We start from the raw sequence: 18,513 nt of genomic DNA, 5'->3' as shown, positions 1-18,513 counted from the left end.
ATTTTGGGGAAATGTTGAGAGTGATGAAGAACACAATCAAAACACATTATGTGTATGCTGCTAGTCAAAACCGTGTATCAACAATGTTAAAGGAACATCTGAGAGCATCCAGTTGAAATTCTCAGGGTATGTTGAAAGGGATGTTGAAGAGTAAGCGGAGGGCAACCGGCCCCTGGCCATAGTTAGGTGCTGCTTCTTTAGCATTGGTCCGAAATTTTTAGAAAGTCTTATTGTTCAAAATAACCAAAATATCAAATAACTATGTCTTCAATTATTCTATACCCCCCCCCCACAGCTCCAGGGCAAGGATTGTAAATTATGCAATCTACCCATTGAACAATATGCCGATTGAATCTTTCCAATCTGAACAATAAGACATGCAGGATTTATTATTTTATAAAAGAGATAATGTTTGATTCTCGGTGTGTCAAAAAAGGCTGAGGATATAAAGGTAAAACTTTCGAGAATGTTAAGGGGTGTTTTGAGCTGGATCAAAAGACACTATGTGCATGCAGTCTATCAAAAAGACTCTAATATCGTAAGAATGGCTAAGGATACTAAGTTGAAATCATCAAGACATGTGGGATTTTTTTTTTTTTAGATTTAGATTTTTGTTTCCTCCCTCCGACCCCATATGTCCCCGGATCCGATTTGGATTGGAAATGGAGCACCTGAGACATAAGATCCTTCTATGTATCAAGTTTCATTAAGATCGGATCAGCCATTCGTAAGATAAAGATACCTCAATTTTCACGTTTTCCAAGAATTCCGGCTTCCCCCTCCAACTCCCCCCAATGTCACCGGATCTGGTCGGGATTTTAAATGAGAGCTCTAAAGCACAAGATCCTTCTAAATATCAAATTTCATTAAGACCTGATCAACCGTTCGTAAGTTACAAATACCTAATTTTTTCTAATGTTTCCAAATTACTCCCCAGAACTCCACAAAAAGAGAGCGGATCCGGTCAAGTTATGTCAGTCACGTGTCTTGGACTTGTTTTTATTCTTCCCACCAAGTTTCATCTTGATCTCTCCGCTTTAAGTGTTTTCCAAGATTTCCGGTTCCCAATCCCCCCACCCTAACTCCCCCAAATAGAGTGGATCCGTTCCGGTCATCTCAATCACGTATCTAGGACTTCTGCTTATTTTTCCCACCAAGTCTCATCCCAATCCCTCAACTCTAAACGTTTTCCAAGGTTTAGTTCCCTAGAAACAAAAGGAACCATCAGGCCTGCACCAGGCATTGCCAAACCAGGAAAGACAGCAGCAGCCAATCCAGGTCAAATTTCTGTTTGAACTACTGTCTTATTAGTCATTCTGGACTTGGTCATCTAGATTCATTGTAACAATCAAGGTTGCCACACGTAAAGATCTGTCACTATTTCTAGTGATTTTTTATGTTGCCAAGTGATTTTCTTCTAGCTAAGTGTTTTATAGCAATTTTTGTTCTAAAACAAGTGGTTTTTCTCTAAAACTAGTGATTTTTCACAATATAGCGTTTAGATTGATGATTCAAACGAATAAATCATACAAGAAGCTAATTAATAAAAGAAACAACACAAAATAGGGATTCACTACAGTTCCTAATATGTTCCAGATCAGTATTTATGCAAATACACCGCCTTTGAAACTTCCAATTTACCAGCATATGTTGTTACCAGATGTAGACCTCAGAACGCTATCATCAAGATAATAGGAGAACCTAGTTAATCGCCAAACTGCAAAAATGATGGTCACTTGGCAGATATCAAGTGCCATAAAAACACCAAGTTCAATTTTCTTTTTCAATGATTTCTTTTTTATTAGAAGATTATATTTAATGCATACCAACCTCCTGATTTTTCATTGACTCCATATCTGTTGCATTTGCAGATGTAGAGGGTGTATTCATATCCACCGTTTACCCTATTTTCAAAGGTGTTAATAGAAGAAATCTAATTTAAAACTGATAGATTACAGAGAAAAAAAGCTCCATAAATATGGAGACAAAAATTTGACCTGAGCAAATGTTGTGAAATAGGAAGTATTGATCATTTGTCACCTGACTGTAAGCTAGCACTAATATTCAGTAACATGCTCTGAACTGAATTTCGTATTGAGCTAAAGAGATGCGAGCAGTACTTGAATCAGGCTTGCGTTGAAAAAATCTCGTTCTTTCATGTTGGCATTGACGATATAAGTACGTAAAGTGCAAGTAGTTTGAAGCTTTAATTTCCATTTTTTTTTCAAAGAGTATTATCTTTGTTTCTTCTATTCTAGAAAATGAGTGTGGTTGAAAACAATGACGACTCTTTGTCATACTTGGGAAGGTATTTGAACGTTTGTATTTCAACAATTGCCAAGCAAAGTGGGTATGGAAAAACTGAAGATTATAGCAAGATATATTTTATGGACAGATACCTTGAAGTAGTAAATGATACATCACCAGGAATAAAAGCACAGAAGATGCTTACTCTGCTGCAAATCATTAGTGATGGAATTAGAAGTGGAATAGTTTGTATTAATACAATTTTTTCGTGTATACTCAACAGTGGTAAAATTTTACATCAATTCGGTTTAAGGCTGTTAATGAAGAGGATTGAAACATGAAGATGCATAAATTTTTCCTCATGAATGATTATTTTACTCAACGCTGAAAAGGAATTTAAGAATAGACATTAGAAAAAAATAAAGAAATGGAATTTAAGTCCCCTTTTTAGCATGAGAACCATAGGACAGTACCCTCTCTTTGTCTCTTTATTTTCAGTTACTTACTCAAGTGATATTTTTGAGTAATTTTCAATTTTAATCCAATTTGAGATGGGGGCAAGGATAGGTGTCTGACATGCTAAAAGTACCTTTTCAGGCATATTATGTGAACTTGTTTTTCCCATATTTCTTCAAAAATTTTGGAAGAAGTTTATAATATCTCTAGCGCCACCTAAATCCCTCATATCCTCTTTCTCGTTACTTTTAGTTTTTATGCTTCAGTATTTAGCATAAACAACTTGTACATAATGTGTCAAGGAAAGAAGGAGATATGGTGAGCAATACTCAATTTTTTTCAGTTTTTATTCTTTTTTTCATTCCTTCTCATTCTTCTGCACAAGTTAGTTGTAAGGTTCAAGAGCTTATCACTTTAACCCCCAATTGTGAACAAGACTACAAACTCCTACAAGACTACTGTTTTTTGAGCATATATATATACTTTAACCTTATCACTTTAACCCCCAATTGTGAACAAGACTACAAACTCTATTTTTTGAGCATATATATATATATATATATATATATATATATATATATATATATATATATATATATATATATATATATATATATATATATGTTGAGCGTAGGCTATATATTGCATGAATCTTTCAATGTAGTTTCATACTAAGAGATTTTTTTTTAAATTATAACATTATGTTCATTAATACAAAAGCACGAAAGAGTTCATAGCTACATATGCTGTGAAATTGATCTGGAATCTATTATTGTTTGTCAATTGCTGAAGTTAAAGTAATGAGCGACCAGGAAAGGCTTAAACTATAACCATAAAGCTTATAGATTGATTATTTCGTTGTACAAATAGAAAAACTCAATTCAATCCCCAGTTAAACGCTACATAAAAATTAATATTAATAAGTTTGGATCAGATAAAATTTTGCATCCTTTTTAAGCTGTATGATAGAACAAAATAGCAGGAAACTGGAAAATCATAGAGAGCTGTTTAAGGGCTCATTCCAAAGGAAATTGCTTCTTCTACGTTTTTTGTAATTGAAAAACAAAATATAAGTATTTTTTTAATGTATTCCTCTTTCCATTTTTTGATTTTTAATGTTCTTTGCAGGCCCCCTGATGCTAGCTACATTAGTATAGCATTATGTACGTTAGTCCTGTGATTAGATTTAGCATATTAGTGTGCCCTACTGTGAAAGTTTCAAGCTCTTCCCTTCAGACATTCGGAATTTTTTTCTTTTTTTTTGTCAGGAGAAAGATCGTAGACGCGTGTTTATTTGTTGTTGGTTCTGATTAAGTAATTTCAATAGTAATATCAGCCAAATCAGTCAGTAGAAATGACCAGTTAGTTGATAAAATCCATTTCAGTTACCGCGAAAATTATAGAGGGCCTTCTAGGGATGGGGATTTTTAGGTCTAAAATATATCAACAGTGTTCCTTGTCGTATAGTATAACTGCGTATAGTTCGGCTGTCGTATAGTAATGTTCGAATAATTTAGCGGCAAATCGCTAGAAGGTTATACACAAGGATAGCATATAAAGATAACACTTTTTTCCCTTTTTAGCTTGAAAGAATTGATGTTGACGTATTCGCTTTCTAGAATGGACGAAAAATCAAAACAAAAAGCTTCGGTTTTTGGTTACAGTATATGCAATTATGGAAGATGAATTTAGACAATGGGAGGCTAATATATCATCCAGGTAAAAAAATGTACTGAAACAAATTCGTGAACTCGAGAGCAATAATTGTTTCTCGAAAACGGCTCGATAACTTTTTCTGAATATTGACACACTAGTATTTATCAGCTTCAAAAGAGGATCTAGATGTGTTTAGGATTTTAGGCAAATTCGATTTTACGGCACTTGGTATTTACCAATTTCCCCGATTCGACCGTCTGGGGGGGGAGTGGAGGGACGGTCAATTCGGAAAAATAAGAAAAAATGAGGTATTATTAGCTTACGAAGGGGTGATTGGATCTTAATGAAATTTGATATTTAGAAGATCGTCGTGTCTCAAAGCTCTTACTTTAAATCCCGACCTTGTCCGGGGATATTGGGGGGAGTTGGAGGGGAAAACGGGAAATCTTGGAAAGTTCTTAGAGGGAAGAGATCGGGATGAAACTTGGTGGGAAGAATAAGAACAAGTCGTAGATACGTGATTGACATAACCGGACTGAATCCGCTCTCTTTGAGGGAGTTGGGGGAGGGGTAATTTCGGAAAAATTAGAAAAAATAAGCTATTTCTAACTTACGAACCGGTGATCGGATCTTAATGAAATTTGATGTTTAGATGGACCTTGTGTCCCAGAGCTATTATTTTAAATCCCGACCGGATCCGGTGACATTGGGGGGAGTTGGAGGGGGAAACCGAAAAAATTGGAAAACGCTTAGAGAGGAGAGATCGGGATTAAACTTGATGGGAAGAATAATCCCATGTCCTAGATACGTGATTGACATAACCGGACCAAGTCCGCTCTCTTTGTCGGAGTATTGGGGGATTTCCAGTGCTTTGGCGAGTTTGGTGATTCTGGACGAGCTAGAACGATGAAAATTGGTAGGCGTGTCAGGGACCTGTGCAAATTGACTTGATAAGAATCTTTTCCCGATTCGACCATCTGGGAGGGGGGCTGGAGGGAGGGGAGATCGTGAAAATGGAGGTATGTTTATTTACGAATGGGTGATCGGATCTTAATGAAACTTGATATATAGAAAGATCTCATGTCTCATTGGCTCCATTTTCAATTCGGATCGGATCCGGGGGCATAGGGGGGTGGAGGGGGGAAACTGAAATCTTGGAAATTGGAAGTCTTGGAAAACTCTTAGAGTGAAGAGATCGGGATGAAACTTGATGGGAAGAATAAGCACAAGCTCTAGATACGTGATTAACATAACCGGACTGAATCTGTTCTCTTTGGGGGAGTTGGCGGGATTTCTAGTACTTTGGTAAGTTCGAGAATAGGTACAAGTTATAGATACGTGGTTGACATAAGCTGACCGGATCGATCTCTTTGGTGGAGTTTGAGGGATTTCTAGTGCTTTTGCGTGTTTGGTGCTTCTTGACGTGCTAGGACGATGAAATTGACAATTTTAGTACAGAGTCTAATTTTAGGTTCCGACCTCGTCACAAGTGTCATATGAGCTCTCGGCTCTTGTTTATAGTGGTGATCGCATTGAATATTTTTTAGTATATATTACGTCATGCAAAATTATACAGGATGACGAATGTATCCGAATAGTTAAAACAAAAGAAAGGGGAAAATGTCTGAAATGAAGCACAACGAAATCTCTGGTTAAAAGACATGCGGCAAGGAGCATCGCAACGAAGCAGAAATAAAAATGATGCACATTGAAATCTAAAGTTAGGAGGTAAACGACAGCGAGAAGCACGCAGAACTTCAAGGTAAAAGACGCACAATGAAATTTATGGTCTGAAGACAAGCAACAACAAGAATCATGTCTAATCGTAAAAGAAAATTGCTCACATCAGAATATGCGGTTAGAATGCATTAGACAGCATAATAGAATACAATCAGAACGAACTCCAAACGAAAACAATGCGCAACGAAAATTGTGGTTAGAAGACATGCGACAACAAGCATCATAACGAACTGCCAACTAAAATTAGGCCCAACGAAATCTAAGCCTAGAAGATTAGTGAAAGCAAGACTCACTGTGAATCGTAAGAGAAACTGTTGCACAGCGAAATTTACGGTTAGAAGACATGACATCAAGCATCACAACGACTTGCACACGAAAATTATTCATGACAAAATCTACGGTTGCACATACCCTAGGGTAAATAATGAACAGGGAAATATGCGGTTAGAAGACACGGTACGATGAGCATCATCAATAACTTTAGGTGTTGTAGATGATTTACGTTAGTGGTTACCTATTCAACTCTGGAGCAACCGCAGGGAAAAAACTTGATTTATCGATTAGGAAAGCTCCTCTCTTGGATGGGAGCTGAATATATTACAGTGGTAGTAATGGTAGTAGTATTAGTAGTAGCCTCCGCACATTTCTTTTTTCAATTGACCCTCCCCTTTAAGCATTCTCTTAAACTTCGGCTTCCTAATCCATTTCTCAGACGCAGCTTTTGACTATATGCATGCATATAGTTCTTTTTATTTAGTTCAAATTCCCCTCAAATATTCTGGTACATTTCACTTTCATACCATTAGCCTTAATAGTACTACTATCATAGTGGGAGTATCAACTAGTGTCAATGATGGCAGTAGGAGTAGTAGTAGTAGTAGCAGCAGTAGTAGTATGCAGGTGTTGTCTTTTTGTCAGTTGAACATCCCCCCTTGATCTCTTGGAAGTTTCAATTTGATGTGGTAAGTCGTCTCTAAGGCATTGCTCATCCACCCTTTTGACAATCTGTTTGCACGTAGTATGTTTTAGTTTAGTTCAACTTTCCCCTCAACATTTCCTCAAATTTTCACTTAAGTATCCTCATCCTTGATTGTAGTCGCTACAGAAGCACTAAATGTTGTAGCATTAGCAGTATGGCAGTAGTAGTACGATCACTAGTAGTAGTGTTAGTAACCTGCAAATATTGTCTTTTTGGTCAGCTGATCATCCCTCTCATCATTTCCTTAAAGTTCCAACTTAATACAGTCAGTCATTCCTGAAAAATGCCCTTTTGAAAACCCATATGCATATAACATATTTTAAATTAATTAAACCCTCCTCTCCACATTCTCTGAAAGGTTCACATGAATGCCGTTCGTCTTTTTGGACACTAAAGGTCAAACACGCCTGCCTTTCTCAAGAACAAAAACTATTACAATAACAGTAACAATACAATAACAAATATATAAAGAATAGGTAAATTCTATTACCTACAGCCCATGTCCCGAGGCCTCTAGGGGAGGAGGGGGTCGACATCCCCAGAGACATTGTTACTGGACCTTTCAACTATGATGAACAAAATGGATGTATTTGGGTATGAATATGATGTGATTGGATGTATTTGGGAATTGATTTGTGTGGGAGGGTGACTGGCTATCCTACAATGACTTTCAACATCTTAAATAGAGTTCTAGAACTTTTCCTTTTGTATCGATATAGCCACTTACGAAGTTCCTACAAGTTCTTTTATAGAAATGGCCTTGGAAAAAAAAAATATATATTGGGCCCTCATTGCTCTTTACTTTGGCAGGACTTTTGTGCTGCGTATGTTAAATGACAATATAGCTTGAATGTTCTAACACTACCTGAAAGTGAATTTTGGACGTAGAACTTCGTGAAAGGAATTCCGCAATTAAATTTGTGTTGACCAAATTCTTTCTCTTAGATTCATAATTGAGTAATACCCGTGTCATCAATCCCGTTTATTCCTCAGATTTATAGATTGTGAGCAAGTGTCTGATTTGAATTGATAGAAGAGCTTCAGCAAAGGTCCTATCCTTATATGGAATGCCAGATTAACTCATTAAATCTAATAGTGCTATGTACGAGGATAAAATTGCTATGTTTAGTTGCTGGAATGAGGCTAGCGGCTGGTTTCGTATTAAATCAGGAGTTAAGCAGGGTTACGTTCTTTCCCCATTTGTATGGATTATTCTGATGGACTTTGACAGGGAGCACAGCATAGGCAATGAGAGAACACGTAAGTGAAACTCTCTTAGACTTAGGTTGTGCAGACGACTTAAGCATCCTTGCTGAAAATGTTTGAAAAATGAATGAATTTTTTGAGTTTTTTGGTCATGGGCAACAGTGTAATCTTCGGATCAGATAACAATAGTGCTCTATTTTTGAGATCCAAATCTCGCTCAAAATGATCGTAACAAGTTGAAAAAATGTATGATCTTGTTGAACACAAACCACACACCTACAAAAGACAATGCCCTAAGATAATGCGCAATTATTGTTCGTGTTTTGCTTAGAGCATCGAAAATCAGCTGGGGCTTAGGCCAGAATGGCCTATTGCCTCCCCCCCCCCAAAAAAAAGGAAAAAACCACTAGCCGATTCACTCTTGCTACTTTTGCTATATATCAAGCTAAAAGTCTTACGTAATATTTTCTTTGTCAGAACATAAAAATATTACCGTCTAGTCTATTTATATTTCTTTACCTTTCAAATACAGAAAGATAGACGATGCCTGAATCTTATTATAAAATTTTCCTCAGCTGATTCAAAATTTATCAATTAACCTTGAAAAGAAAATTTCAGATTTTAACTTTCCCTATTTTAGTTGATATTTCTCTTTCTCTTTATTAAATTCAGATTGTCTGTTGTTAATTCGAAACAGTTTGAATTTTGAATTGGCCTACTATTAAAATGGAGGATCCTTCGTAAATTGGTTTATGTTTATATATCCTGTAAGTTTTAATCTCAACCTTAATAAACCCTGCACATTCCGAGTAAAGGTCAATGAAGATTTTTTGTGGCTATTGGAAACAAAAATAGGTTCAAAAAAGCTCTAACAAGACTTGCTTTTTTTGTCAAACTCTGAACTTGATGCCCCATTCAACAGACCGTGCAGTTGAACTTGAGGACTCAAACTCTATGGTATGACTCACTGATTCATAATTCATTTTCATTGCGTTTTGCTGCATGACCTGAACACACTGTGTATATCCTGATTTTTTTTTTCAGGAGTAACCAGAGCTTGATCGAGTCAGAATCGAGAAAAATTCATCATAGTCTCGTAACTTCTTTTTTAAATCACGATGCAATCGGTGCAGGTTTGAGTGAGACCAAAGTCATCCGTATAAGCCTCAAAAGCATCGCAGGTAAGCAATCGCAATAAGTAAAGAGAAAGGAGAGATTACTGCTCCATGCCTCTGTGCTTTGGCACGACATTCCTGATTGTTGAAGAGAAAACATATCTGGCTTAACAGATTAACTACTGCTTAGCAGCAAATCTAGAATCATAAGGAAATCTCTTCTCTGGAGAAAACATAATTCACTTATCTTAAATCTGATTTACCCTTTTATCAGTAACTTTAAGCTAGCAAAAAGAAGAACAATTTTTTGATTCGGAACATTTTTACAAGTAATCTCTTTGTTGCTCTTTGCATAGACTCTGTTAACCGTAGCACTTCTCTCTCCTTCTCCTGGCATCTTATAAGTTGCTTTAAAAATTGAAACGGAAGTAAATGCTTGTCTACTGCATGAAGAGATTTTACCTTTATTATTAAATGAATCCTTAAAAGAGAAACAAGTTAAAAAGGGTGAAAATCGAAGCAACAGTTTCTTCCAGATAATCAGCATCTTTCAATGTATAAAATTTTCTTCTTAATCGTACTACAAAGCTGGTACTACCAAGCTGGTACCAGAGAGAACCTAACTTGTCATTCCACTTGTTGTGTTCATGCTATTTACATGGTGATATTGGAAGTTCTTAAGATATTTCAAATTCCAATTGTACCAGAGACACCCTAATTTATCATTCGGTTTTGTGTATTCGGGCTATTTGCATGGTGATATTGGAAGCTCTTAAGATGTTTCTGACTTTAACTGTACCAAAGACAATCTAATTTATCATTATGTTTTGCAAATTCGTACTAATTGCATGGCGATATTGGAAGTTAGTAATTTGTGAATTTTGTTTATTGTCTTTTTTTATATGTTCTGTTTAATTTGGCCTAAGTCTTATTTTTTTTTATAATGGGTTCCAGACATGAATTCGAAATATTCTACTGCTACTACTACTAATAACTCACCACAGTGCCAGCTTCTTGCACGCTCCTCCTCCATCCTAATGTATCCAAAGCTTCCCTCTTTACATCCTCTCAGGAAGTTCCTTCCAAGGAGGTAGCCTTAGAAACCGGGACTAGACCGCATTTTTCGTAAAGCTTAGTGTTTAGATATGTTCAGTATGAAAATGTTCACCGCACAATACTACCACTACTGACAACTCAAGGAAGCGTCAAGCCACCTGGGGCCAACACAGCTATAAGCGCTCTTCTCCATCCCAATCTATGGAAGTTCTATTACAATCTCGTAAAAAGTTCCAATTTCTCTTAAAAATCTTTTCTTTAGATGTCCTCCCATCAAATTCCAGGGACGGACTGCTCTTCGCTTAGCTCTAGATGGTTGGTCGACTAGGATGATCTTTGGAAATCTATTCTTCTTCATCCGCATAACATACCCTATACATCTCAACCTTTCTGTCCTTATAGTCCTATAAAGCAGAATTTGACCATACTTTAGAGTTTCGGTCAGTCAGACGGGTACCCAAAAAGATCTGTAGGCAATATCTTTGCAAAACATGAAGTAAATCCTCTTCCATCTTTCAGAGCACCAACGTTTCAGAACCATGCTTGACTGCTGTCATCACTGTAGCTTCCAATATTCCAATTTTTGTTCGCAGACTTTTCTTCTTATTCTTCTGGAAAAACTTCAATCATTAAAAAATACCCTCGGCATTGGTTATTATACTATTAATATCTTCGCTGTACCCACCGTCTGTACTAATAATACTACCTAGATAAGTGAAGCTGTCCACTTGATCAATATTCTTGTGACTCAGTGTCATTTCTTCGTCTTCATTTATTCCTGGTCTTAGCGACTTAGTCTTCGTAATAGTAATTTTCAAAATTTGTTCTTGCACCTTTAACCCTCAAAACCTTTGAAGATTCATTTATTTTGTTCATATTTTCATCTAGGATGCTTGTACCTCCTATGGCCTCTATCTGCTCCTTAGGACAAAGTTCATCAAAATGATTTATATAGAAAGGTACAACGCAACACTTCTTAACTCCTGGTTTATACCAGCGTCATAACTTCCCAAAAGGTAGTTACCTTTCCTAAATTTCTGCTTTAGATTAACCTTAGATACTATTAGATGGCGGTCTTTAGTTTTAACATCGATAGCAGCACTCTTATATACCCTAATATCTTATATGAATCTTACCAGTCTTTAATTTACAATAAAATAATTAATAAGGTTAGCTGTCTTACCGTCATGCAAATACATATGCTATCTTATGACCAAAGACTGTATCGGTTATAACTAAAATATTAAGCCTACAAAATTGCGGAAGTCTATAACCATTAATGTTTTCTTTTCCTACATCAAACATCCCTAATTTAGCAGACCTGGACAATAAACTCCTCCAATACAAATACCATACTTCAGCCTGGGATCTTGTGTACTTATTGTTTTAGCTGTAAGTAAAATTGATATGAGTCATTAATAGCTCTATCAGTCGGCTCTGCAGGGGCATATACAACTATGATTTATACCTTGCATTTTTTAGTCATAAAATTATCAACTAGCATTCTACTATGAATTCCTTACAAACCTAAACAAGACTTATCAGCATCAATATTCATTGTAAACCCTTTTCCACAAAAAAAAATATAAGGAAGACAAATTAGGATGTCTTTGGTATATTATAATGCCATAAAGCAACAGCAGAAATGCAGTTGTTTGTCGCTTTCATATGTTGGTCGTAATAACATCTAATATGAAAACATTCACCGTGCAATAACACCAAAATAAACATAAGCAGAACAAATTAGCTTGGCTCTCTGGTATATCACAATGCAATACAGCAACTGTGGTGATTCAGTTGGTTGTTGGTTATCACTGTACAGTGTCGATTTTCAAAGCTTCCGGGCGTGAAGCCTAAATATTTGGACTTTTATTATTAGTAAAAAAACGTGATTTATTTTTTTTAATTTTATTTGTAATTGAAAAGGCTCAGGTTTAAGAAATTATTTGAATTACTCGTGGAAACTCCGGGAGCATTGGGTGACAGCTCTGTTTGTTTACCCGTTTTGGTCATTTTCGAGAGGCAGCACTTAGTACAATATAATATTCCGTAGTAATAGTAGAAGACAAGAAAGGTAAAAAATTTCATTATAAACTCATTTTTTAAGTTTTAACAGTCGTTGAGCGTCAAATTAAATAGTCCTAAAAATAGTAATATATTCTTTATGTTTTTCTATTTCCAATTCAAAGTAGTAATTAATATCAGACAAAAATAGTATTTTTTTTTATAGCCAAATCACATGCGTTTACAAAGATAAAATGTAATATTCCCTGTCAAATAATGACATTGTTCCCAAAAAGACGAAATGAATGAACGGGTCTCATCTTTATCCGTTATAGTGTCATTTGATTTTCAGAGATGTTTTAATTTGGCACTAGCCTATTTATAAGTGGAAAAACTCAACATTGTATTGATACTAAGGGAATAACTGGAAAAGTCCCATGATTTTCTTAGACCGGGTGTTATACTAAAATATCCCCCTATCTGCCACGTCTTTGAGAAGTCCTAAAACCTAGGGGTGTAGCTAAGGATAGAGGGAACTCCCTCACCCATGGTGTCGTTCCAAATTGTCGTCACGCAATGCTGACACCTTGAAACATTGGTGTCTTAATTTACCTTATGTGTCCACATTTGTTGGTAAATTGGACAATTTTTTCGGCACATTCTATATATATCCCCACTTGAAACCCTACTTTGCCCCTGCTAAAACCAGCTTTGGTCTCAATTATGAAAGACGGACAGAGCTGTAAAGGGTTTTCAACAGTCTTCACCGAAATTTGGAGTCAAATTAAAGCTTAGAGCTAAATTGATAGATTAAAGCTGATTTAGGTTGAACTAAAGCTTAAGGCCGTGATTAAGTGAACTTGAAAACATCGAGCTTCAAAATTGAAGTTAGGTTAGTCTTCTGTCTTTTAATTCTCTAGAGACCGTCGAATGTCAAAACTTCAAATAGTACCAATTATCAAGTCTTGTGAGAGGTCTTGATAGACAGCTTCCTGTGGAGAGACAGTAATATATTTGGCTGGGTCTTGCGAAGCTTGGTTACCGACCAAGGGAGAAGAGAAAATGAGCAAAAGAGCACTATCATTCTCAAATACAAAATGCCCATGTATATAAAACTGGGTCGGCATGCACAGAGTGCATTTGAAAATTTATTGTTTTTTCCACTTTTTTCCTAGGGATAGGCTAATTAAAATACCTCAGTTGATTAATTCGAAACTAAACACCAAACTTAGTTGAAAGCTTTCTTCGAGGATTCTCAGAAAACCAAAGTTTTCTTAGGAATTGAATTGAAAAAAAATAACTGAAAGTAAGGAGTGACATTAAAACTTAAAACGAACAGAAATTACTTCGTATATGAAAGGGACTGCTTCCTCGTGAACGCCCCGCTCTTTACGCTAAAGTTTTTTACTGTTTTAAAAATAGAGTTCAGAGAAAGAGTCGAACTTTAGCGTGAAGAGCGGGGCGCTGGTGAGGAAGCAGCCCCTTTCATTTTTGAAGTAATTTCTGTTCGTTTTATGTTTTAATGTCACTCCTTGCTTTAAGTTAAAAAACACTTGTTTTTATTTAATTTAATTTCTGAACGTTTTTGAATCAATGCATGTTTTGATTTATGCTCTCCGCAGATGAATAATTAAAACGAAATTTGTGTATTTATTTTTTTTTTTTTTGGCTAAATGGTTTTCTCATAGTTTTGATCGAATGATCTTGAGGAAAAAAAAGAAGCGCGGATGGAGGTCTAGTTGCCCTCCGATTTTTTGGTTACTTAAAAAGGCAACTAGAACTTTTATTTTTTTATGAATGTTTTTATTAGTAATATTATTAGTAAAAATAAATTTTATTAGTTAAAGATATACGCAACTTACAAATTAGCTTACGTAAAGAAACTTCTGTATTCTCATATTTTTATTACATATATGAGGGGGTTCACCCCCTCGTCAGTACCTCACTCTTCACGCTAAAGCTTAAATTGTGTCCCAGTTTCTTAAGAATGACCCCTGAATAACAAAAGCCGTAGAATAAATAGTTGAAATTTCTAAAAAATACTTTAGTGTAAAGAGCGAGGTATTAGGAGGAGGAAATCCCCTCATATGCGTAATAATTTCTGTTCCTTTTAACAGAAATTATTCTGGAATATTTACAGGAATTAATATTTACAGGAAAATAATAACAGGAATATTCTGTTCCTTTCAGTTGAAAAACTTTTTCATATTTATTTTTTCATTGTTTTTTTAAATAATGCTAGAAAATCCTGCGCTCCCTTCATGAAAATTTTCTTCCTCCATGACAAATTCATCCATGAAAAGTTCCCCCGACATATCCCCCTCTTCTCAACCCCTGCCCCCAACCAAATGAAAACGCCCTAGAAAACGTCTGTCCACTTCCCAATAACCATTACTATATGTAAGCACTGGTCAGTGTTAGTAACTTGTAGCCCCTCCCACGGGGACTGTGGGGGAGTAGGTCATCCCAAAAGGCATAGTTGTAAGGATTTTCAACTACGCTGAATAAAATGGCTATCTCAGAATTTTGATCCCGTGACTTTGGGAAAATAATTAGCGTGCGACGAGGGCCTAGGTGCCCTCCGATTTTTTTGGTCAATTAAAAAGGGCACTAGAAATTTGCATTTCCGTTAGAATGAACCCTCTCGCAACATTCTAGGACCACTCGGTCGATACGATCACCCCTGGAAAAAAACAAACAAATAAACACGCATCCGTGATCTACCTTCTGACAAAAAACACAAAATTCCACATTTTTAAACAGTTCGTGGTAACGAGCTATAGTAAGGAGCGACCAGGCTCAATAGTAACCAAAACTCTAAAAAAAATGGAATTTTGATACCAATAGCTATATCAAAAGAATGGCATTTTAATGCTGATTTTAAATATATAAGTTTCATCAAGATTAGTCTTACCCATCAAAAGTTACGAGCCTGAAAAAATTTGCCTCATTTTAGAAAATAGGGGAAAACACCCCCTAAAAGTCATACGATCTTAACAAAAATCACACATCAGATTCAGCGTATCAGAGAACCTTGTTGTGGAAGTTTCAAGCCCCAATCTATAAAAACGTGGAATTTCGCATTTTTTTTCCAGAAGACAAATCACGGATACGTGTTTATTGTTTTTTTTCCAGGGGTGATCGTATCGATTCAGTAGTCCCATAATGTCGCGAAAGGACTCATTCTAACGGAAATGATAATTTCTAGTACCCTGTTTAAGTGACCAAAAAATTGGAGGGCACCTAGGCCCCCTCCCACGGTTATTTTCCCCCAAAGTCACCGGATCAAAATTCTGAGATAGCCATTTTATTCACCATAGTCGAAAAACCAAATAACTATGTCTTTGGGGACGACTTATTCCCCCGCAGTCCCCGTGGGAGGGGCTGCAAGTTACAATCTTTGACCTGTGTGTACATATAGTAATGGTTACTAAGAAGTGTACAGACGTTTTCAAGGGGATTTTTTGGTTTGGGGGGGGGGATATTTGAGGGGGGAGGGTTACCGGGGAGGATTTTTCCATAGACGAACTTCTCATGGGGGAAGAGACTTTCAATGGAGGGGGCGCAGGATTTTCTAGTATTATTTAAAAAAAAACAATGAAAAAATAAACATGAAAAGTTTTTTTTCTACTGAAAGTAAGAAGCAGCATTAAAACTTAAAACGAACAGAAATTATTACGCATCTGAGGGGTCTACCTCCTCGTAATACCTCGCTCTTTACGCTAAAGCATTTTTAGTAATTTCAACTATTTATTCTACGGCCTTTGTGATTCAGAGGTCATTCTTAAGGAATTGGGACAAAATTTAAGCTTTAATATCAAGAGCGAGGTATCGACGAAGGGTGAGCCCCCTCATCTACGCAATAAAAACATACGAATATTGAAGTTCGCTACGTAATTTAATTCGTAAGTTACGTATATTTTTTACTTATGAAAACGTTCATAAAAAGTTAAAAGTTATAGTTGCCTTTTTAAGTAATCAAAAAATAGGAGGGCAACTAGGTCTCCTCCCTCGCTCCTTTTTTCTCAAAATCTTCCGATTAAAACTGTGAAAAAGCCATTTAGCCCCAAAAAATTAATATGCAAATTTCGTTTTAATTTTTTGTATGTGGAGAGCCAAGATCAAACCATGCATTAATTCAAAGACGTCCAGAAATTAAACAAAAAAAAAACAAAGTTTTTGTAAATGAAAGTAAGGAGCGACATTAAAACTTAAAACGAACAGAAATTACTCCGTATATGAAAGGGGCTTTTCTTCCTCAACGCCCCGCTCTTTACGCTAAAGTTTGACTCTTTCTCTTAACTCTACATTTTAAAACAGTAAAAAACCTTAGCGTAAAGAGCGGGGCGTTGAGGAGAAAAAGCCCCTTTCATATACGGAGTAATTTCTGATCGTTTTAAGTTTTAATGTCGATCCTTACTTTCTCTTAAAAGAACTTTTTTTTTTTGTTTAATTGTAGATAGGAGCTTGAAAATACAGTAGGATTCTCTGATACGCTGAATCTGGTGGTGCAAGTTTCGTTAAGGTTCTATGATTTTTACAGGTTGTTTCCTCCTCACCTGTGCTTCCAAACTTAAGTCTCTAGATTGCTTACGAAAAATGCAGGATCAAAAATCCGTCGGCAATCCTTCAATTCGTCGCAATCCAAGTTTCTACCACCAGTCACGATCCGGTAGGGCAACGGGGAAGAAGCTACGGGGTTCTGCTCCGCCTCAAGGTTTGTCGCTTGACCTAAACCTCTTGACTTGTCTAGTTCTTCACCGTACCGCATTATTAGGTATTTTGGATATTTACATCTACCAAGCTCCAAATACTTCTTACAAAGGCGCTGTCTATGTGTGGTAATACTTTTAAGATGTATACCTCGCTTTGATTTAATTTTCCCCATGATTTCGGCTTTGTGTACACAACTTTACTGAAGGCTGCTGACTAGTTCTCATTTCTAGGTTTCTTCATTGCATTGAAATAATTTATGAAAATTTCACATTCTATTAACAAGCAGCTGATTATACCAGCTTGTCATTTTGGTCTCTAGGGGGTATTATCGGCGATCTGAAAAGATTCTTTCTGGCAACCGACTTGTAAAAATTTCAGGTAGCCGAAAATATTCTAGGGGACTGTTAGAAAACAGGACAATAAATCGAAAAATGGTTCCAATCATCTTACAGGTTATTGTCTTCTGCTCATGATAGTACCGATTTTGTTCTAAAAGCAATATCCTTTATCGAGTACACTTGTGAAAAAGACCTAGACATTTTCTAAGATTTCTAAGCAATTAGAGGAAATAGAGCAAAATCCTTTCAAACATTTTGTAGCATCTTCAAGAAGCTATGGCCTGATATTAAAAGCGGCATCTTCCGCCAATGAATACTTGAGTACTTTTTAAATATAAATTTTCAATTTAACATGGGATTTTCGAGCTCCATCAGTTCACTTAATCACGGCCTTAAGAGATTTAAAAATTAAATTTTTGTTTTGGAAAGATGAGTTGTTCCAGAGCCCTTCTGGCCTCCAAGTAGATAGGCTGTAATTCTACTATCAATCCTTGTGGGTGCCGTAACCTCCTTTAGAATAACTTCATGGCCTAATTCCGCGTTGTTACGCATGAACAGGTTCAGTCCATTTTTTGGCGAAATGGAGTTATGAGTGACATCTAGAATCATTTTTTTCTTTGTTGATTGGTCTGTTTGTTAAGTTTTCTAGTCCACTAGTTGCGAAGCTTGAGATTTTGTATTTACGTACCCAGTCCCATTTTAGCCAGTTGTAATTAAGCATAATCATGTTCGTTCCACGTAAACTGACTTCCCTGGACTTAGCAGGTTTATGCATATTGGGATTTAAACAATCTGGGACTGAGCATATCTAGTTTCATCAGCATCATCAGTTTTGCTGTGAAGAAAAAGACACTTGTCAAATATTTTGGAGTTTTTTTTTTCCTGCAAACACACATGTTATTGCTTCAGCTTGTTTTGTGATCTGGTGTGTGATAGCTTAAAGATGTACACGTCACTTAGAAAGAAACCTAAGAGAGGACCCCACATAAAGCCCAATAGT

General features: G+C 36.3%; 1 protein-coding gene across 5 annotated transcripts in view; it reads left to right on the top strand.

The window, feature by feature from the left end:
* LOC136031061 (uncharacterized) overlaps nt 1-18,513 on the top strand; it is a 45,551-nt gene that overhangs the window by 11,257 nt on the left and 15,781 nt on the right. For 3 of the 5 annotated variants that reach the window (XM_065710326.1, XM_065710308.1, XM_065710334.1), the window contains exons 3-6: nt 2,259-3,021; nt 4,287-4,422; nt 9,329-9,465; nt 17,003-17,176. In XM_065710326.1, coding sequence (XP_065566398.1) covers nt 4,379-4,422; nt 9,329-9,465; nt 17,003-17,176 — 355 coding nt within the window. In that variant the 5' untranslated portion in view covers nt 2,259-3,021; nt 4,287-4,378. The remainder of the gene's footprint in view (nt 1-2,258; nt 3,022-4,286; nt 4,423-9,328; nt 9,466-17,002; nt 17,177-18,513) is intronic. The other 2 variants (XM_065710315.1, XM_065710345.1) reach the window with 2 other exon arrangements.

Source organism: Artemia franciscana, chromosome 1, assembly GCF_032884065.1.
Source record: "Artemia franciscana chromosome 1, ASM3288406v1, whole genome shotgun sequence".
Lineage (NCBI taxonomy): Eukaryota > Metazoa > Arthropoda > Branchiopoda > Anostraca > Artemiidae > Artemia > Artemia franciscana.
Note: the sequence above shows the minus strand (reverse complement) of the source record. Positions and strands in the feature narration are given on the sequence as shown.